This window comes from Zootoca vivipara, chromosome 14, assembly GCF_963506605.1.
Source record: "Zootoca vivipara chromosome 14, rZooViv1.1, whole genome shotgun sequence".
NCBI classification, from domain to species: Eukaryota; Metazoa; Chordata; class Lepidosauria; order Squamata; family Lacertidae; genus Zootoca; species Zootoca vivipara.
The window spans coordinates 5,274,678-5,297,298 of NC_083289.1; the positions used below are offsets into that span (position 1 = coordinate 5,274,678).

At 45.6% G+C, this 22,621-nt stretch overlaps 1 protein-coding gene across 3 annotated transcripts in view; it reads left to right on the forward strand.

The window, feature by feature from the left end:
- TLN2 (talin 2) overlaps window positions 1-22,621 on the forward strand; it is a 185,612-nt gene that overhangs the window by 107,839 nt on the left and 55,152 nt on the right. For all 3 annotated transcript variants that reach the window (XM_060282860.1, XM_060282861.1, XM_060282859.1), the window contains exons 22-34: window positions 633-746; window positions 3,191-3,304; window positions 4,099-4,233; window positions 5,341-5,469; window positions 6,798-6,900; window positions 10,901-11,109; window positions 15,261-15,380; window positions 16,035-16,232; window positions 18,435-18,574; window positions 18,687-18,780; window positions 20,064-20,153; window positions 21,088-21,210; window positions 21,727-21,870. In XM_060282860.1, coding sequence (XP_060138843.1) covers window positions 633-746; window positions 3,191-3,304; window positions 4,099-4,233; window positions 5,341-5,469; window positions 6,798-6,900; window positions 10,901-11,109; window positions 15,261-15,380; window positions 16,035-16,232; window positions 18,435-18,574; window positions 18,687-18,780; window positions 20,064-20,153; window positions 21,088-21,210; window positions 21,727-21,870 — 1,713 coding nt within the window. The remainder of the gene's footprint in view (window positions 1-632; window positions 747-3,190; window positions 3,305-4,098; window positions 4,234-5,340; window positions 5,470-6,797; window positions 6,901-10,900; window positions 11,110-15,260; window positions 15,381-16,034; window positions 16,233-18,434; window positions 18,575-18,686; window positions 18,781-20,063; window positions 20,154-21,087; window positions 21,211-21,726; window positions 21,871-22,621) is intronic.

Here is a 22,621-nt window from a genome sequence, read left to right on the forward strand (position 1 = left end):
ATTTTGACAAATAAATATATGTATGCATACAGTGGTACCTCTACTTACAAATTTAAAGCGTTCCGAAGGCACATTCGTAAGTAAAAAAAAAATGCAAGTCGAATCCCATAGGAATGCATTGGGAGAAAAAAATCGTAAGTCGAAGCAACCCTATCTAAAAATTCGTAAGTAGAAAAAATCCTATCTAAACTGCATCCAAGATGGCGGACGGAGCTCCGTTCGTAAGTAGAAACATTCGTAAGTAGAGTTATTCGTAAGTAGAGGTACCCTGTTTCTCATATTTTAAGACATACCCATAAAATAAGCCATAGCAGGATTTTTAAGCATTCAATGAATATAAGCCATACCCCGAAAATAAGACATAGTGATAGGCGCAGCAGCAATGCCGGCTGCGGCAGGAGGAGGAAGAAAAAAATAAGACATCCCTTGAAAATAAGCCATAGTGTGTTTTTTTGAGGAAAAAATAAATATAAGACATGTCTTATAATATGAGAAACACGGTACCACTGTATATGTTGCAAGACAGAAACTTACAGGTGTGTTTACAGAAACTGATCTACAGCAGATCACCCATTTTTCCCATTGCTCTCAGTCTCTCTTACCCTCTGTTTAATTGCATTTCCTTTTTTCAGGTTGCTGCTAAGCAAGCAGCAGCTGCTGCAACTCAGACCATTGCAGCCTCACAGAATGCAGCCATTTCAAATAAGAACACGGCAGCCCACCAGCAACTTGTCCAGAGCTGTAAGGTAGGCTAGCTTGAGATGGCAAAATACTCTTAAGCACCACTTTCCCCCTCCCCAACCAGAATGACCAGAGCTCAGAGTTGGAGTTCAGCAACATTTTTTTAAGGGTCACAGTTTCCCCATCCCTGGTCTAAGGGAATCAGGGCAAGAGGGTGCTGCCCAGGTCAGTGTTCCCCAAACCTGGTGTCCTCTCAATGTTTTGGACTGCAACTCCTGTCAGCCCTGGCCAGCACAGGTTGGAAAAAGCTGGCTTAAGCTGAACTAGGGGAGACATCTGCACAACTTTGGTTCTTGATTCACAATTGAGCATGGACACTATTTTTTCCCTTGCTACTTGCAACCTCACACCATTGTTTGTACCATGTGTAAATGTTTGTAATCTGCTCTTCATCAAAAGTTTCCAGGGCAGCACACCAAAATGTGGATTAAATTATTCACACCCAATTTACTGGGTGACTACTGTAGTCCATGTGCTGGTAGCCTTGAGGTTAGGTTACTGTAAGGTGCTCTATGTGGGGTGGTCCTTGGTCCTGGTTTGGAAGCTCCAGCTGATGCTGAACGTGGCAGCCAGATGGGAGCTTCTCGGCCTTTTGGCTAAGATCAAGTGGGTGATGGGAGCTTCTGGTTGAGAACATGTGACATCATTGTTAAAACAGCTGCACTGATGGACTATCTACTTCTGAGCCAGGTTCAAGTTTCTTGTATTAATTTACAAAGCTCTAAATAACTTGGGTCCAGGGTCCACCTGAACCCCTTCTATCCCAGTTTGATCACTGAGATCATTTGTAGGAGCATCGTTGGTCATTTCCCAAGTTGGTGAGGCTCATTTGACAATAACAAGAAATTGAGCCGTTAGTGTCACCTGCCCAGTCCTGTGGAATGCTCTGCCACTAAAGATTTGGCAGGCGCCTTCTGTGCCAACTTTTAAACACCTAATGAAAAGGTTTCTGTGCCGCCAGGCCTATGCAGGCAATGAAGAATACATCCTTCCACAATGGTTAATCAATTTATGTCATAACTTTCTAATGGTTTTCATTGTGCGGTTTCATGTTTTAATGCTATAAACTACAGTACTTATGTCATAAAAATACATTATTGTGAAACCAACAAGCAAACATAAAGATATGAGCTAAGCTCAAAATCAGAAAATGAAAGAGCAGTGGAAGGCATAAACATATCTCATAAAATGCCACGGTACCCAAGGGAGTCTTTACCTAGTGCTGAAAGGATTGCACCAGGTGTGTCTCTTTAAGGAGGGTCACCCCCCCCCAAAAAAAATTAGGTTTCCGCTGCTGAAAAGGCCTGTGCCATCAAGGCTGGTCTTGTGAATTAGGGAAACCCCACCAGCTCTCTCTCTCTCTCTCTCTCTCTCTCTCTCTCTCTCTCTCTCTCTCTCTCTCTCTCTCTCTCTCTCTCTCTCCCGCCCCCCAATAATCATTGCATGTGGTTTTCTTAGACTTCTTTTTCCAAGGAGTTACAGTATGGAAATTCTGAGATGCTGTTGATCATTGTGCATAAGAGATTTGGTTTTTCTACTGCTAGAGGTCTGTCTTCGTTCCAAACAAATAGCTCATGGTGGAATTGAGGCAAAGTGGGAGAATGTGAAACATGCTGGATGCATATTTATAATCCCAGGGCTTAATGCTCTGACAGCACAGGACAGCTCTGCATTTATCTCAGATCCCTGGGTGGTACGATAGCACTGCTGTATCCAAACAAATCTGTGAAATGAGCTCATAGCGCACTCCAAGGGTAGCATTTTTCCCTTTTCTGGCGATGGTTGCCTGGGCAATTAAAGAAAATCCTGAGGCCAGAACTGATCATTGCAGAGGTGCAGAAAGAAGGACACATGCTGTGCTGGCGATGTGCCACATCTTTGCCCAATCCATCTTACACAAACACAGCTGTCAGGACTGCACACACAAAGCCCCAGTCTCAAAACTGCTGATAGTCCCTATCAGCTGTCCAGGAAGTGGGGAGGGGAAGACTAAATCTCGTCCTTAGCAGATCGGTCCCAGTGTCGCTTTTTTGAGGGGCGGTTGAGCACTGGGGAAGGCATAATGTGTAACAGATGTACCTGTGCGCATCGTTCTCTATTCAGTGGTGCATGCATATCCCCTCACTGGACTGGACCATTATAGGCAGAGTTTTGACTTATTTGCAGAAGAGTTCCTCTGGAGCTTTTGGAGCAAAATTAAGAGGACACTGAGTGGTAGTAAAAAGAAACAAACCCAATTTGTCCTCAAGCTTCTTCTTCTGAGTACGCAATTCTATTTTAACTTTGTTTATTTGTTTCAATTATGTTGACTATGTTTTGAAGGAACCATTAATTTATTTTTTTACTGGTGAATTTTATGGTGGGATCTTAAATAACTATTTGGAACATCCTTGTGGCTGGGGGTCCTGTTGGATCCTGAACGTTTCCTCCCTCTTTCTGTTCCCTGCAGAATGTTGCAGATCACATTCCACAGCTTGTCCAGGGTGTGCGTGGAAGCCAGGCCCAGGCAGAAGACTTGAGTGCTCAACTTGCACTGATAAACTCCAGCCAAATCTTCCTCCAGGTACAGCCAACAAGAGCACAGAACGCTAACCCCAGCCTGAGTGTACTTAGCTACCAGTTCGTTTCTGGGCCCAATTCGAAGTACTGGTTTGACTTGTGAGTCCTTCTGAGCTCAGGTACCCAGTACGCCTCTCCCCACGTCAATCTACCCAGACCCAACATTCTTCACCTGAAGCCCTCCTCTGGGCACCCTTTCTGAGGATGGCGCAGAAGATGTCGACACGAGAGCGGGCCTTCTTACTGGTGGCTCCCAGCTTATGGAGTGCTCTCCCTAGGGAGGCTCACCTGGCACCATCACTCTCTGTGTTTTTAGGTGCCAGGAAAAAACATTTATATTTTCTCAGAGCTTTGGCTCTTAATCTTCTGCTTGCCTTCTAGTGGGGTGGGTGTAGCTGGATCTGACACGGATGTTTTAGGTGGTTTTATGTTCATTTTTGTAAGGTGCTTGGAGGATTTTTTGTGGGTGGAGGGAGGTGGACTAAACATTTAGTAGTAGTAGTATAGAAACCAAGAAAATATACTTTATCATTCAGAAATAGTTTTTTTCATTTTGAAACAGTAATTTAATTCACAGAGGTTGCAATCCTATACCTGCTTACCTGGAAATAAACCCACTGTGTTCAGTTGGATTGAGGGTGGGCAAATAGGATTGCACTTTTAGGCTTTTTTAATCAGGTGCCAGGTCTAATCTGGATTCTTTGAAATGTTTGTCTCCCTGGTGATGTTGCATGCGTAAGCTCTGTGGACAAATGGCCAATAGCTACTCTGCCTTCTCTTCTGTCATTCTTTAAATAGCCAGGGAGCAAAATGGTGGCCTCCGCTAAAGCAGCTGTGCCTACAGTGGCAGACCAGGCTGCGGCGATGCAATTGAGCCAGTGTGCCAAGAATCTTGCCACCAGCCTTGCCGAGCTAAGGACTGCCTCCCAAAAGGTATGTAGGGACCCCAACTCTCACGTAAAGCATTTACAGGCGGGATAGGGCACCTGTAGCCCTCTAGATGATGCTTTGACCCCACCTCCCATCATTCCCAGCCATCATTCAATACCGGTAATCAAGATGGCGGGAGTTTCGTAACAACTGGAAAGCCATGTCGGCATCCGGGGGTCCAACGGCCAGCCTGCGCAACAAAAGAGCCTTGAGGCTTGTGAAGACATACTAGCAAACTACGGATTCATTATCATAAATCAGAACCAAAGAAACATGTTCGTCTCTCTCCTTGCTGTCTCTTCCAAGTTAGAGAGAGAGAGTAAAGCAAAAGTAACAACACCACAACGGATGTACCGCTCACACCAGCAAACTGTGCTGGAATGTAAACAGACATGTGACACACAAGAATCCCATGTCTGCAACTAAAGGTGGAATGGAAAAATCCCAACAAGCCACAGGTTCCCCATCCCTGTGACTCTTAATTCCCAAAGTAATTGGCCCTTTGAAGGCTTGGACAGGTCACTTTAGATAGAGGGTGGAACTTTTTAAGCCCAAGGGCCACATTCTTTTAGAAACAGCCTACTGAGGGCCACATTCCTGTGAGAGGGGGGATCAGAGGTGAAAAGGTGGGTGGGTCCAGGTGCAGAAGTGAGTAGAGCAACAGGTGTGTCTCTTACTTTTATATCATAGGGTACATCTTAGCCACACAAATGTTTTATGTACAGACATACACACACACACACTCTCTCTCTCCATCCAGGCAAACATTATCCCAGTTCATGGAAACATTCCAGCCAGGCTTTTGATTATTAGTCTTGTGCTGAAATGTCTTGAATGTGCCTCTTTTCCATTGCTCACTCTTCACGTATTCAACAACTCATGGATTGTAGCTGAACACCAGAACTGGGTCCATTGATGAAGATAAAACTGAGGAAGTGTCTAGCTGAAGCATTTGATCTGTGATTCTTTATTTCCAACATGTGTCTCTGTTATAATGCGGCAACTCTTGAAAGTCACGTGTGGACAGGGTGAGGAGGACTCTTAGTCAGAATGGTTGGAGAACAGCTTTGATAATAAGCCTATTTTCCGCTTCATCTTTCTCCTGCATAGGCGCATGAAGCCTGTGGACCCATGGAAATTGACTCTGCCTTGAACACTGTTCAAACACTCAAAAATGAGCTGCAGGATGCAAAGATGGCAGCCGTTGATGGGCAGTTGAAACCACTTCCAGGAGAAACGGTAAACAGGACAGCATTTATTGCTTGTTAGTTTGTTGAATTTGTAAACCACCCTCATCTGAAGAGTTTAGGGCAATTCACAGCATGAAAATACAAAATAAAAACACAAAAATAATAAAAGCAAGAACAAAAAAAAATCCCTTCCAACCACACATACATATATTTTATTTAAAGGGGGTGCTAGATTGTTGAACAATTTCAAGTGTGCTTAAAACAGAATATGGTAAATGAAACAAACGAGTAGCCATAGGACAAAAGGGTCTTCATTTTCCTCATTTTTTATGGACAGCCCTTTCCTGAGTCAGATTGCTAATATGTTGTGACTTGTGACTTCTGCCGGATTCTAAGCTGTCTCCTGAGTCCCAAATGGCTTCAGTGACAAGGGGTGGTTATTTATTAAATTTAATTGCCACCCTTCAACCAAGGATAACAGGGCAGTTTACAATTTATCACAGGGCAGTTTACAATATCAAAAACACAAAAATATATACTGTACATAAAATATTTCCAGCTACAGCCATTCCTAGACCAGGCCAGATATGATTACCACCTCCCCCTAGAGGAGCAGGAGGAGGAGTAATAAATAAATGATCACCCAGAATGGCCCGCTCTGCCAGATAGTGCATCTCCAAAGTGTCAGACTGAGATATTTGCATGCAGAGTTGCCTTATTTTCATTCAGACCATTGGTCCATCTATGCCATGGGTAGGCAAACTAAGGCCGGGGGCCGGATCTGGCCCAATCACCTTCTAAATCCGGCCCGCAGACAGTCCGGGAATCAGCATGTTTTTACATGAGTAGAATGTGTGCTTTTATTTAAAATGCATCTCTGGGTTATTTGTGGGGCATGGGAATTCGTTCGTCGTCCCCCCCCCCAAAAAATATAGTCTGGCCCCCCACAAGGTCTGAAGGACAGTGGACCGCCCCCCTGCTGAAAAAGTTTGCTGACCCCTGATCTATGCTTCCTTCAAACAACAGCCCTTTGCTGAGACCATCCATTTACTGAGGTTGTAATCTGGATGGCTCCCATCTTTGCAGGTTACATGGGCTTTCTCGGCAGTGGAGCTTAGGCTGTGGAATAGTTTCCTTAGATCCATTTCTGTGTTCCTTTTGGCTATTTTATTTGAAAGAGCTAATAACCAAGATAACTTGAAAACTGAACTGTATCCCATGGCATGGGCACATCCCCTAGAAAGCACTGCTATGAAGAAGACTTCTGTGTGGTCAGAGACTGCAATGTTCCATGGGCTGAGGGATAGGAATGTGTGTGTTGTGGTGGGTCGTGATGTTACCTTTGCTTAATGTTAGCATTGCTTTTTTTGCATTCAGCTTGAAAAATGTGCTCAGGACCTGGGAAGCACCTCCAAAGCAGTCGGTTCTTCAATGGCCCAACTGCTGACTTGTGCAGCACAAGGCAATGAACACTATACAGGTAGGCAGAAGAAAACACACATTATTTATATCAGCAGCTCATTGACTATGGCAAATGTACTGGTGTTATTGCACAAGATGGTTCCTAATTTTTTTTTCCCTTTCTTGCTTGGGGGGGGGGCTTGTAGGGATGAAAAGTGGCATAGCAGTGTTTGTATAAATAAATAGCAATATTATAAGAACAGTGGTTAACCAGATGCCTGTGGGGAACCCACAAGCAGGGCCAGAGCACGAGCCCTTCTCCTCTCTTGTGGTTTCTATCAACAGGCATTCAGAAGCATGGCTGCCTCCAGCCATGCATAGCTGCCAAGTTCGGGCCTGAGAAATAAGGGACTGGACCGGAAGTAGCAGACCGGAAGTAGCGCTGCCGCCATTTTGGAACTGGGCGGAGCATGCTCAGAAGCTACTTTTGATGCTGCTCTGCCCTGTTCCAAAATGGCCGTCGCACCAGAAGTCATGCTGCAACCATTTTGGAACTGGGCAAAGCAGCATCAAAAGTCGCTTCTGAGCATGCTCCGCCCAGTTCCAAAATGGCCACCGCGCCAGAATAAACCGGGGGGGGGGGACAAAAAAAATCCGTTTTTTTGGCTGGGGACAGCTGGAAAAGGGGGGGGGTTTCCCGGGGAATATGGGAGACTTGGCAGCTATTATTCCTAAAGTTTCCAAATAATATTTTATAGCACTGCCCAGCAAATTATCCTGCACATTATCTCAAGGAGGATAACTGGCTGCCCAGCTGTTCTCATCTGTTTGCGCCAAGAGCCTTAGGGTGGAAGGGGTGGTTCTTCTGACGATCTGGCGGTATAGGCAGCCCGTGTGCTCCCTCAGTTACTTTTCTGCTCTGAATGTAGCCTCATCTCTGATTTACTGTGTTGATCTACATCAGAGGTAGTCAGGATCGTGTCCTCTAGATGTCGCTGGGCTCCAGCTCCCATCAGCACCAGCAAGGATGGTGGGATTTGTAATCCAAAAACATCTGGAGGAAACCACATTTGGCTACCTCAGCAACAAGTCCAGCTCCTGACTTCGGTTAGCTAACTATCCTCTTTTCGAAACCCTTCATTTTAATTACTGGGAACAAGTTTCTGGCAGGGGTAAAAATATGCATTCTCAAGAAGACTCGTGTGTGGTTCCAATGTGACATGAATATCCATGTACCTTGCTCCCTTAAAGGACGCTAGTCGTGTCCCTGTATCAAGAAATGAAAATGCATTCGATACCAAAGCGTCTCCTTCAGTATATGAAAGGCTTGGGGAATTGCCCTTGGGGAATTGCTGGCTCAATGGCAAAAAGGCTCTTGTAGCCATTAAAATGCTCTTGTGTCAATTACATGCTGTCTTCAGTGCTTAGTCCAGTTGGGGATTTCTGAATCCAGCTGATAAAACTCATTAGAGCAACTTTCTTTCTGTTAATGGGACTGAACAGATTTCGGTTGCACTTTGGCTTTGAAGTGGATATAATTGGATTAAGATGGCTGTGTGTTTCATTTCAGATGCAGAGTCTTCTTGGCACATGGGAGCTGACATTTGTGCATCAGTAACAATTCCTAAAATATGGAATTAATTCTGGAAGGGGAGGGACCCTATATAGCTTTTTTATTTCTTGTTCTGAATCACCTGTGAAAGATAAAGAAACAGTTTAAATATATATATGGCATTAAGTGACCCCTCCATTTTGGGAGCATTGGCTTGGCCTAACACCTATGCTTTGCTGTCTCTTAATCAAGGATGGTTAATTCCCAGCTTGGGGGCTTGATTCCCCCCCCCCCCAGCAATTTTTTTTTTTTTTGCTACCCCAGTGACCTCACCAATTACGACAGCAGCAGGAAAACTTACCTGATTTTAAAGGAGGCATGTAGTTTAGGCGGGCAAACTCCAGTGCCCTGATGCAGCTGGAAATTGCTCCCTCTCCATTCAACATATTTTACCAGCAGAGAGGGTGATTTGCACAGCTCTGGTGAGAAGGAGAGGCTGTGGACCCTCTCTGTGTGTGCGCACACATGCATGTGGGGGGTATAAAGTCCTCGGAGGGTTGGCCCTCTGGCTAAAAGCTGTTCGCTATCACTGCTATGAATTTTTTTATTTGTTGTGATCCAGGTCAGGGAGCACGTTTGTTTTTGTAAGCAGAAATGCTCAGCTTGGAGAAAAGCCAGTTGGTAGTAAGTCTCACAGTGTTGGTGCAGGATTGCAGCAGTAAGGCTCCCACGTGGTTTGAATGCTCTCCACTTGGGAGAGGACAGCTCTTGTGTTTGTTAGGCTGCAAGCTTAAAGGGTTTATAACTGTGTAGATATTTATCATCTGGAAAGCAAAAATGTACCAAAACAGTCCATGTTGTTTTGTCACCTTCCTCCTCTCTGCAAAGGAAGCATTTCCCCTTCTTTCTTTCTTCCCTCCTCCTCCTTTTCGCGTTCTCTTCCCTGTGAAAGCTCACCTCCAAATTGGGGAAAGCTGGGCAATTGGAAGCGAATTTTCCCAGTGTCCCTGGTGGTTGCTCAGTGCTATAACAGCCAGGGTCCCAAGAAACAATGCCATGGCCCCAAAGGAGCCTTCCGTTAGATTTTTCCCAAATAGCTGTTCCTCTGTGCCATGTTGCAAACTGCTTTTGAAACAGGACAAGAGATTCAAAAAGCTGTTTACAATGTCAAGGGCCCTGACTGGTTAACACAGGGTTATGGGGGTGTGATGAGTGGAGCGTCGAAGCTTCCACAAAATCTCGGGCACTCTGTGGATCAGAGCCCCAACAAAGCAGGCTACCAGTATCTTTAGCTCATCACTTTTCAGTCTGTGATGTTGTGGTAGTTAGGCAAGCTTTTCAGTGAAACAGAAACTACTGTCAAGCTGGGTGGTTGAAGAATCCTGTTTAACCCAGAAGCTTGCTGTTGGGGAAGCTCAATTCCAAGGATTGGCAAGCACCAGGATCAGGCTGTAGGCAGGTAGAATACAGGTGGTCCTAATCCTGGTGTCCCTGCTGCCTCTGCACTGGGTTGGATCCAACTGACCTTGGAGATTTATAGCAGTGGGGGGGGGGCATGGGATTGGCTCTGTGGCATCTCCTGGTGACCAGAAGGAGTCTCGGCTGTGGTGACTGTGGCCTGGCTTGAAGGACTTGCTGTTCCTTTCTCTGTTCAGCAACTGAAGTGGAACAGGGAACAAGCTTTGAGTCCCTACTGAGTCTAACACTGACCATGTTATATGAGCCTGGTCAACCACTAAGAGTCTGCTGAGGTCTGCTCTCTGTGTTACTCCCAACATTGAGTATGGCAGATTGGCAGGGAAGGTGGGATTTTTTTTCTGTGTTGGTGACTGAATCAGTGGAAACAGGTTTTGCCAGCCGAGGCTTCTGGAAGTTGCAGCCCAAAACATCTGGAGTGCTCCAGGCTGTGGAAGAATTGAACCTAGCTGAGTCGCTGGATTTTATCACATTTCAAACTCATCAAATCCCATTTGGTGCCTTGAGTATATGAAAATATATGAAAAATGAATACTTTTGCGTCAAAAGGTGAAAGGGCATGTATAAACAATCAGTCCACATCCCCAAGGGGTTTCTGTCCTCGTAGATGCTGGTGAGGAATTCTAATTGAAAATGAGGTTGTCCCACTTGCTAATGGGGAAATTTGTTTTCTGTGATCTTGAAAGGACGTCATGAAGAGGGGTGGACCAATCTGTCAATATAAGTTTCTGTCTCAGTTCCTCATTTTTCAAAGTTTAAGTCCAGTTTCCCCTATTTTCTGCATCCACATGAAAATAGTTTTCATGCACATTTCTCATAACTTGCATTTTTGCAAGCAGTTTTTCCTAATGGAGTTCTCTGCATTATTTTTCACTACATTTTTGTAGACCTTTTTCGGCTGGAGAATACACCACAAAATCCAGAACAGTGCAAATTTCAAAGACTAGCTGTGTTTTGGTTCTTGTTGTTTTCATGAAATGTGAATTAAAATAAGAAGTTAGCTGGCCGGAGCTGAGTATTACTAATATGCTCAATGTGATTTTTAATTTAGGGGTTGCTGCCAGAGAGACGGCACATGCCTTGAAGACTTTGGCTCAGGCGGCCCGAGGTGTTTCTGCATCCACCAGTGACCCAACAGCAGCCCACGCAATGTTGGACTCGGCGCGGGATGTCATGGAAGGCTCAGCAATGCTAATCCAGGAAGCAAAGCAGGCTTTGGTGGCTCCTGGCGATGCAGAAAGCCAACAGAGGCTGGCCCAGGTGAGGCTGGGTGAAATGGAGAGGGATTTGGGGCCCCCCACTGTGCTCTTGTTCAGCCCCCATTCACTGCAGCAAAGTTTGTGCAGGAGACTGTCTCAGTGGCTTGTGTCCTGTGACACCCATCCATCCTTTTTTCCTTCTGCTGCCCTTAACGGTGCCTAGAATCTGCCACCCAAGGCAAATGGCTCATTCTTTCTCCAACCTGTCTCATTCCCATGAAGCATTTGTCTTAGCTCCTTCAAAGTTGATCTCCATCTGTACCTACACCAGGGTAGGGATGGATGGATGAGTTTCTTGTGGTCCATGCCACTTCCATCTTGCCAAAGCGGTTGCCAACGCCCACACCCTGTTGGTGTTGAAGGCCAAGAATGTGGTTCAAGTGGCTAAAGACACAGTTCTGCAGGACAAGGTGACTGCTGTCCCCATTCCGTGTGTCCTCTGCACCTCTCAACTGGAGGCCTCCCTCTGGTGTCGGGGAGGAGAGCTCTTATGGATGGTCTGTCAGTAGCTGCTCAGAGACAGGTGCTTGGCACAAGGCAAGAAGAAGTCTGTAGAAGTCAATAAAAAAAGGCCCAGGAACCGTGATTCTTGCATTGCATGGGGTTGGACTAGATGATCCTCTGGATACCTTCCAGCTTTGTAGTTCTATGATTCTAGGATTTCTACATTATTTGGTGAAATATTAATATTTAAATATGCACGTTGTTGCAGAGATATGCTTTTAACACGTGTTTTATCTCAGTGTACATCTTACTTAAAGTTTTTTTTACCATATACAGTGGTACCTCGCTAGACGAATGCCCTGCTAGACGAATTTTTCGCTAGACGAATGGGTTTTGTGACCAGAGGTTGCCTCGCAAGACGAATTCGTTTTGTGAAGAATTCGTCTAGTGAATTGCGGTTTCTCATAGGAATTCATTGAAATTCAATTAATGCGTTCCTATGGGCAAAAAAAGAAAAAGAAAAAAATTCAATGCATTCCAATGGGATTTGCTAGACGAATTTTTCGCAAAACGAATTGACTCACAGAACGAATTAAATTCATTTTGCGAGGCACCACTGTAATATGGTGGGGGTTGTTAACCCAAATTATTATCTTTTTGAGCTAAGAAATTCAGAGAAGTGTGAAAATCAAAGGAGAATTGTGTTCTGATTCATAAATTAGTCCAAGAACTGCAAATTAGGTCAGTTGGCTTGAAAATCTGGTCCAATGAAATGCTCCTTCCTCTGTCCATCTGGGTGCCGTGTGGCTTCTGCATTGTTCTCTCCCGGTCTTTGCCTCTCCTCCGTTGTCAAAATTTAGATTGTAAGCAACATGACAGCAGGGATTTCTGACTGCTGATGCCTATCTAATATGCGAGTACCACAACCTACTTTGATTATTATTCATTTAAAAGATTCTTTATACCCGATGGATGAAGACAGCCAGACAGCCCCCTGCCTACAGGTTCCAGCTGTCACTAGCTGAGAAGGAACTCAGTTTCTGGTTCAGCCTTCCAAGGAGATAGATAGGGATCTATGGGGTGCAGCGCTCATCTCGCTTTTCAGGCCAAGGGAGCTGGTCATGTGGCTAGCATAACTAAACCACTTCTGGCACAACAGGACACCGTGACAGAAGCCAGAGCGCATGGAAACACTATTTACCTTCCCGCCGCAGCGCTACCTATTTATTTACTTGCACTGGTGTACTTTCGAACTGCTAGGTTGCCAGAAGCTGGGACAGAGCAATGGGAGCTCACCCCATTGTGCAGATTCAAACTGCTGATCTTCTGATGGCCAAGCCCAAGGGGCTCAGCGGTTTAGACCATAGTGCCACCCACGTCTTTTTTATATATACTCTCTCTCTCTCTCTCTCTCTCTCTCTCTCTCTCTCTCTCTCTCTCTCTCTCTCTCTCTCTGTGTGTGTGTGTGTGTGTGTGTGTGTGTACACATACACACACACACTCTCTCTCTCTCTCTATATATATATAATTATTATTATTATTTATACCCCGCCCATCTGGTATAAATGCCTTCAGATGTCTTCTAAAAATCTGGTAGCTGTTTTTCTCTTTGACATCTGATGGGAGGGCATTCCACAGGGAGGGCGCCACTACCGAGAAGGCCCTCTGCCTGGTTCCCTGCAACTTGGCTTCTCGCAACGAGGGAACCGCCAGAAGGCCCTCGGTACTGGACCTCAGTGTCCAGGCAGAACAATGGGGGTGGAGACGTATCTTCAGGTATACTGGACCGAGGCCATTTAGGGCTTTCAAGGTCAGCACCAACACTTGGAATTGTGCTCGGAAACGTACTGGGAGCCAATGTAGATCTTTCAAGACCGGTGTCATGTGGTCTTGGCGGCCGTTCCCAGTCACTAGTCTAGCTGCCGCATTCTGGATTAGTTGTAGTTTCCGGGTCACCTTCAAAGGTAGCCCCATGTAGAGCACATTGCAGTAGTCCAAGTGAGAGATAACTAGAGCATGCACAACTCTGGCGAGACAGTCTGTGGGCAGGTAGGGTCTCAGCCTGTGTACCAGATGGAGCTGGTAGACAGCTGCCCTGGACACAGAATTGACCTGCGCCTTCATGGACAGCTGTGAGTCCAGAATGACTCCCAGGCTGCGCACCTGATCCTTCAGGGGCACAGTTACCCCATTCAGGACCATGGAGTCCTCCACACCTGCCCGCCTCCTGTCCCCCCAAAACAGTACTTCTGTCTTGTCAGGATTCAACCTCAATCTGTTAGCCACCATCCATCCTCCAACCGCCTCCACTGGTTCTGATTTGAAAGAGAGGTAGAGCTGGGTATCATCCGCATACTGATGAACATCCAGCCCAAACCCCCTGATGATCTCTCCCAGCGGCTGCATGTAGATGTTAAAAAGCATGGGGGAGAGGACAGAACCCTGAGGCACCCCACAAGTGAGAGCCCAGGGGTCTGAACACTCACCCCCCCACCACCACTTTCTGAACACTGCTCAGGAGGAAGGAGCGGAACCACTGTATGACAGTGCCCCCAGCTCCCAACCCCTATATATATTACACTATATCATAAAAAAAATCAGAGTGGTTTACAGTAATGTCTATATGTATAATAAACATTTAAAACCAGAGACCATCAACTAACCATAAGCCTGGCAGAATTGTCACAGAAGGCATCTGATGAATCTCTCTTGGCAGAGTATTCCACAGGACTGGGCCGATGACGCCAAAAGGCTTGGTTTCTTGTTGTTACATGAGCTTCACCAGCTTTGGGAACAACCAACAAAGCTCCTGCAGATGATCTCAATAAAGGAGCTAGGATATAAGGGTTCAGGTGGTCCCCAAGGTACCCTGACCTAAGTTGGTCAGGACTTTGTGTTGTTGTTGTTTAGTCATTTAGTCGTGTCCAACTCTTCGTGACCCCAGGGACCAGAGCACGCCAGGCACTCCTGTCTTGCACTGCCTCCCGCAGTTTGGTCAAACTCATGTTCGTAGCTTCGAGAACACTGTCCAACCATCTTGTCCTCTTGTCGTCCCCTTCTCCTAGTGCCCTCAATCTTTCCCAACATCAGGGTCTTTTCCAGGGAGTCTTCTCTTCTCATGAGGTGGCCAAAGTATTGGAGCCTCAGCTTCACGATCTGTCCTTCCAGTGAGCACTCAGGGCTGATTTCCTTCAGAATGGATAGGTTTGATCTTCTTGCATCCCATGGGACTCTCAAGAGTCTCCTCCAGCACCATAATTCAAAAGCATCCATTCTTCGGCGATCAGCCTTCTTTATGGTCCAGCTCTCACTTCCATACATCACTACTGGGAAAACCATAGCTTTAACTATATACGGACCTTTGTAGGCAAGGTGATGTCTCTGCTTTTTAAGATGCTGTCTAGGTTTGTCCTTGCTTTTCTCCCAAGAAGCAGGCATCAAGGCTTTGTAATTTAATGCAATGACCTTGAACTTAGCTTGGTAGTAGATGGGCAGCCAGTGCAGATGTTTTAACAATGGGGTCATGTGTTCTTGCCATGTGTCTCCACCATCATTCTGGAATAATTTCAGCCTCTGAAAGCTTCATCCCTTTCCCACATCCTCCTGGAATGTTGGAGCTACTGGCTTGTGGGGAATGCACTGCACACATTCTCAGAGATTGTGGGCTGCATTAATTTGGATTCTCTTTGCCATGTTTTCCCCCTGAAGGTGGCCAAAGCTGTCTCCCATTCTTTGAACAACTGTGTGAACTGCCTTCCTGGCCAAAAGGATGTGGATGTAGCATTGAAAAGCATTGGTGAATCCAGCAAAAAATTGCTTGTGGAATCGGTGAGATACTTTTTAATATTTGTATATTGTTGTTGTTGTTAAGGTGGTGGTGGTAGGTTTTTGTATTTAATGCAAAGCTGGCCTTTAAAATGGTTACTGCAACCTCCAAGAAGCAGAGCATTACTCTCAAAAGAGTTGCTTGTTTGTAGACTTACGTCTTACATAGAAACCTGTGGTAATTTGGTGGTACATTCCATCACCTCACTCCACCTCATGTGTAACCAAGCTTTCAGAAGGCTCACTGCAAGAGAGTTTGAGCAGCCTGGCCTCACTTTGGTTGGGACAGTTGGCATAACCCTTGGTTAGTCCTTGGATAACCAGCCTGGTGCCCTTTCAATGTTGCTGGACTACTACAACTCCCATCATCCGTGGCCATGGGCCAATGCTAGCTGAGGCTGTTGGGAATTGGAGGCCAAAAACATCTGGAAGGCACCGGGTTGGGATACAGGAACTGCTGTAATTCCTGTCCCCTACTGCAACTAAACCCAGGTGCACATGACCAAAGCAATTGCACATTTCCCTCTGTTCCATCCCTTCTGTGTGCTACAGTTTTTAGACTGTGAGTTCCATGGAGCCAGGGACTTTGCAAAGTGCCGTGCACTGAGGTTACTTACCCACAACCCCTCTTTCTCTTTCCCTGCCCCTGCCTGGTAGCTGCCTCCCAGTTCAAAATCATTCCAAGAAGCACAGAGTGAACTCAACCAGGCTGCAGCTGACCTGAACCAGTCAGCGGGGGAGGTTGTCCATGCCACGCGGGGCCAGAGCGGGGAGCTGGCAGCTGCTTCCGGAAAATTCAGTGAAGACTTTGACGAGTTCCTTGATGCTGGGATTGAAATGGCTGGGCAAGCTCAGGTGAGGCGTCTTCCTCTGCCAGTTTGCTCTCTGGCTGGGCAGGATGCGGTGAGGGGGGAAGCGATTGGTCGTGGTTGTTGGGGTGGGGTGTTTGTCAGCTACTTTGTCAGCTTTCCTCAGAAAGGAACAGTGGGGTGTAAATGTTGAAATGAAAGGAATGTCCAAAGGAACAGGAGAGGAGAAGACAATAGCTCTTTTCATACACCTGAAGGTTGCCACGTAGGAGAAGGCATAGTCGTTGTTCTCTGATGCTCTTCCAGAACTAGATCTCATGGGATCATGTTGGAGTAAGCTAGACTTGGGTCAAACATTAAGAGAAACCTCTTGACAGAGCAGTGGGGCAAAGAGACCCATTTACTAGAGGGGTGGTGGGTGGGCTGTCTGAAAGCTAAAGGGGTTGGGGATGGAGGATGCTCTAGTTCAGGGGTCCCCAAACTAAGGCCCGGGGGCCGGATACGGCCCAATCACCTTCTAAATTTGGCCCGCGGACAGTCCAGGGATCAGCATGTTTTTACATGAGTAGACTGTGTCCTTTTATTTAAAATGCATCTCTGGGTTATTTGTGGGGCATAGGAATTCATTCATATATTTTTTCAAAATATAGTCCGGCCCCCCACAAGGTCTGAGGGACAGTGGACCGGCCCCCTGCTGAAAAAGTTTGCTGACCCCTGCTCTAGTTCTAAATTCCCTGCACTGGACTATATGACCTCCAAAGCCTCCTACAGTGTTTATGATTCTATGCATGGTGTATGACCCTGTCACATCTCACTCTGTCCAGCTCCCACCCCCCTGGCTCGTTTGCTATCACTTAGCAGGGAATCAGCATGTCCATTACAACCACCTAAGAAGAGCTTGCTGGATCTGACCAGTGGCCCATCATGCCCAGAACTCCTGTTCTGACAGTGGCCAACCAGATGGGAAACCTGCCAGCAGAACCCGAGGGCCAGAGCCCTCTCCCCTCCTGCAGTTTCCAGCAACTTATTCAGAAGCATTGCTGCCTCCAGCTGTGGAGACAAGGCAGAGCCACGTGGCGAGTAGCCATTGATAGCCTTCTCCTACATGAAGTCCTCTAATCCTCCTTTAAAGCTATTTAAGTTGGTGGCCATCACTGCCTTCTATGGGAGCGAGTTCCATAGCTTAACTACATGCTGCATGAAGGGGTCGTTTTTTCGCCTGTCCCGAATCTTCCAACATTCAGCCTCTTTGGATGTCCTTGAGTCCTAGTGTTATGAGAGAGGGAGAAAGACTTTTCACTTTCTCTGTACCATGCATAACTTTCTAAACTTCTAAATGTGTCACGTCTTTTCTCTAAACTAAAAAGTCCCGTATGCTGCGACCTTTCCTCATAAGGGAGTTGCTCCACCCCCTTGATCATTTTGGTTGCCCTTTTCTGAACCTTTTCCCTATGAATATCTGTACCTGCCTTTTCCCTAAGGATCAGCAGCATCAAGGGAAGTTCTTCTCAGCAAAGGGCAGCATGAGAGCAATTAGCCTGTCCTCTGCCTTTGCTTGTCTGCTTGAGAACTCCAGTCCAAATTAGGCTACACTGCAGATCTCAAAGGTGTTGCTTCATCAGCGCAGCCCTCATTCGCTCTGCTATTGTCTGGGCGGGCAGCTGAGTGACAATGTGTGTCTTGGCTTACCTAGAGCCACCTGCTCCAAGCGCTGAGTCGGGCAGAACCTCCCTGTGTATTAAGCAAAGACCGCCCTGTCTAGCAGGCCTGCCAACATTAACAGCAGCGCACCCACCCATGGTCGCTTGACATCTTGTCGTGCTCATGGAAATGATATGCTAATTAATCCCTTGCAGTCAAGTCATGCAAATTAGCTGCAGCCCTTTTAGCACTTGCTAGAATTATCGGTGTAGCCTGTGGTGCAGAGTGAGCTGGCCTCTGCTGCTCGCCAAACAAGTTGCCTTGTTCAACAAGTTGATTTAAATCACTTCCCTCCCTCTCTCCCCCACCCACCCCAACCACCACTTTTTCCACAAAGGCCCCCTCTTGTCAGAGCATCAGACACTTGGATGCGACTCCTTTTGTCTTTGCATGGAGAGTAGCCCAGTGTAAGTCTCCATTTTCAGTCCTAAGCAAGCTGGGGCCTTCCATGAAGACACTCTTCAGAGCTGCAGATGCAGTGCTTAGCCTCTTTGCTGCCTTCCCATGCCCTAAATCCATGCCATGATTTGCCTCTTCGGCCTTACAGACAAAAGAGGACCAAATTCAAGTCGTTGGGAACCTCAAGAACATCTCCATGGCTTCCAGCAAGTTGCTTCTGGCTGCCAAGTCTCTCTCGGTGGATCCCGGTGCTCCCAATGCCAAGAACCTCTTGGCAGCGGCTGCAAGGTAAGGGCCAAGGCAGAAGTGCAGTTCACCTCTCGGAGTAGCTTCTGTTTTCCAAATGAACATAAAACCCATGTTGTTGGTGTCTGAGATGTGCATGTCTCTTGTCTTCTAGGGCTGTGACTGAGAGTATAAATCAGCTCATCACTTTGTGTACTCAGCAAGCGCCGGGCCAAAAAGAGTGTGACAACGCTCTCCGGGAACTGGAGGTAGATCTCCACAGGCTCACTGTTCTTGGGGGATGTGACTGGCAAAGCATGCTGTCATGATTAAGGGTGTTTGTGGCTATCCTCAAATCTTGCCCCATCAGGACTTGGAGAGTTGCTTGCTAGTCAGCTGACTGAATGCTCAGCAGACTGGTACTTGACTGTCTAAACAAGAGTCCTGGTGGATCAAGTGATAAAACATCAAAGCTTGGCTGCCATGATTTTTTGATGGCTTACAACCCAGGGAACCTTACATCTCTTACTTCCGTAGACAGTGAATACTAAACTGTATTAGCTGCATAGCTTTGTTCCCAACTAGTATCATTCAAAAATCTCTGTTTTGTTTCCATTGATTTGTGATAGTGGCCACACTATTGTTGACATCAACCTTCCCCGTCCTTGAGCCCCTAATGTTGCTGGACTCCAAGTCCCATCATCCCTGACCCCTGGCCACCATGTTTGCTGGGACTGCTAGGAGTTTTTGTCCCATCTGCCTCTGGGAACTCAAGGCTGGGTTGACCTGATGCCCTTTCCCCTGGATGAAACAGATAAAATCTTCTATTTGTTAAGTTCTTGGATATTTATATATTCATTACAGTGCCTGTTCTCAGTTTTTGAGATGATTGTCATTCACATGTGCAGATTCATGTGTTAATACCAATGGTTGTTGGCATTATTGTTAATTTCTGAAATTAGCTTTACTTTTCTCCACTTTGGGGGCATATTCCAGTGAGCATTTATTGTCAAGATACATTTGGCACGTTTCTGAATTTCTCAATGTTTGCCAGATTGACTTGGGATTGTTGACATTCAACAAACTTCAGGTATTCCTTGTAACATAACACACTGGAGACTGAAGTGAGCCAGTGAGTTGCTTTTTCCAGGGTAACTGCCTGGAAGATATTAGTCTCCTTGTGTGTATTCTTCCAGCCAGAGAAAGGGCCTGATCAAAGTTTCAAAAGTGTTCATATTGTTGACCCCCTATGTGATAATTGTATTTTTTCCCGCAACCCACCCAGAGATATACAGACAAAAGAAGGGTATAAATACACATATGCTGCTTTTATTGGGAGGGGGGTGTCATACAAAGCAGTGTACAAAACTAAAATAAATCAATCCATAAAATTGCAATTCAACATTCTAATCAATATAACAAGCCAGACACAAAAAGCTGGTTTTCATTTCAAAGTAGTAGATTTAAAATGGATTCATTCCCATTCCAAGAAGGGCTTTGCTAGGATTTTTACTGCATTGCCAACCATCACTTGTGCTCCTCTTATTTTCAGACGGTTAAAGAAATGCTGGAAAACCCCAATGAACCTGTTAGCGACCTCTCTTATTTTGACTGCATTGAAGGTGTTATGGAAAACTCCAAGGTAGCCATTGTATTTTCTTTCCATCTGTGTGTTCAGTTTCATGAACATTTGTACAAAGTCATATTCAGCACTCCCTGAAGTGGGGTCCTGGAGCCTTCTGGCAGGTGAGTGGGAGGTGGGGAGCAAAATCCTGGAGCTACAGCTTTCTCCAGCATCCAAAAACAAGGAGATTTTTTTAGTAGTTATGTCAAAAGTACAGTCCACCCTCCCTCCCCAAAGAGAGTCCAGGCTGCTAATAGTAGTCAAAACACTACTGTGTTTCCCCTAAAATAAGACACCGTCTTATATTTATTTTCCTCAAGAAAATATATAGGAAAACAGTGTAAAACTGTATATAGGAAAACAGTGTAAAACAACACTTTAGCAGCGCTAAAGTACCTGCAGTGAAAATCTTCATAAAACTAACCTCAAAAAATCTAGAGCAGGGAAGGGGGACCTTTTCCAGCCAGCAGGCCAGATCCTGGTGTCTTCCCGCCTCCACCCCACCCCCACCCCAATCTTCAGTGGGCCACTTGGGCAGGTGGGGGATACCCACCTGTCAGTCACCTGATGATGTTGCTCCTGATCCACAGTTTGGAGATAAAACCAGTAGGAAGGTGATTGTATTACGGAGATATGTGAATTGCTTTGAGCAATCTGATGTGCCTTCTAGGTGGGGTGGTGGTTTTGTTTTTGTTTGTTACTATGTTATGTATTTTTGTGTTTTTATACTGTCTACCACTCTCTGTTCCTCTGATGAAGAGCATTGTAGAAAATAAATAAATAAATAAATAACTATATTAATAGACTTGCCTATTACTAAGTATTGATACTAATAAATAAGGCTTATTAGAAGTATGAAGTATTAGTAGATATTAGCATATGGTTATTAAGTGGTGTTGTGATTTCTAAAGCAAGGATTGAATTGAAAGTCTTGAATTGCCCCCCCCCCCAGGTTCTGGGAGAGGCGATGGCTGGAATTTCTCAGAATGCCAAGACAGGGGACCTCCCAGTCTTTGGCGAGTGTGTTGGGGTGGCTTCCAAGGCCCTTTGTGGCCTCACTGAAGCAGCAGCTCAGGTGAGTTTCAGGTGACTAATATACTAAGCAAGGTTTGTGCATTGGTGGGTGATGGTATGGTTAAGCTTCTGCAAGGACATTAAGGTGTTTCAACTCCTTGCAAAGTGTGAGGATGGAGGGACCTTCGGTGGTCTTTTTGAGTGTTTGGAGTGCTGTCTTGATGGAGTTTCTGCTAGACTGCTTATTATGTACTTATAAATAACCTTCTAGTTATCTAGTTTGCTGCTGGCCCACTGAATGACCACAGCAGTGGCTGATTTACCTGTGAATGACTTTAGCTGTGGGCATTAGCATTAGGCCAGTTTTGCAAATAATACTTAAATGGCTTCTTTGCATTTTTCCGTGCCTGTAATTGGAATGCAAGACCTGCCTTGTCTAGGAAGAACATTGGATGAAAAAATGACTCTCTCCTTCCACTCTCGGTTTTGCATGATGTCAAGTGAACTAATAGGCGTTCATTGTGTGCTTCTTGAAAACCACCTCTGAGTAGTCACAATGCCTTTGGTTTTTGCCTAGGCTGCTTACCTGGTTGGCATCTCGGATCCCAACAGCCAGGCCGGTCAGCAGGGGCTTGTTGATCCTATCCAGTTTGCCAGGGCCAATCAAGCTATCCAAATGGCATGTCAGAACTTGGTGGACCCAGGAAGCAGCCCATCCCAGGTAACTTTCATCATTTTGCTGGCTCATGCTCCACAGCCTATAAGAGGTCCATCTTTGTATAAATAGCAGTCTTGGGTTGCAAGTGGCCTGAAAATAGGGGTGCACTTCATATTTTATTTGGGTGGGAACTTGGGAACTTTTATATGCAAGGCATGAGCTTTGCCCTCTCAGCTATGGTCTGTTTCTTACTAAGCTTGCAGCACAAAAATTTCTATTGCTACTGCTAAAGTATAGAAGCAAGTAGTTGCACCTGACTCTGTTACATAACAGAGAAAAATTAACAACTGTTTCCTATGGAGAAAATCACTAGTTTATTTATCAGAGGAAAATTTTCCCTCTCCAAGTATCTATTTGACTGATTATTAGGTTTTTTTTGGGGGGGGGGAGGCAAGAATAAGGATTTGTGAATACCAATTCAGAGGTTTAAAATGTGTTTGGGCTGAGTTGTGTTTCGGAATGTTATGTTTGTACTTTACAGGTGAATGAATGCGTTTTCCTCTTTTTTGTCAATTTCCAAAATATAAAGATGCATTTCCTTCAGTCATTAACAGAAATATATAAAGCACATGAACAACCAACATTTTTAAAACTCTTGTCAATATGTCAGTGGCCATTTGTATCTTCTCTTTATCTTATTTTGATCTGTAATCAAAGCAGCAATTCTCTACCAACTTACCTGGGGGTGAGCCCCATTAAACTGAATGGGACTTACATCTGAGTAGACATGAATAGGACTGAGCTACAAGGAGGA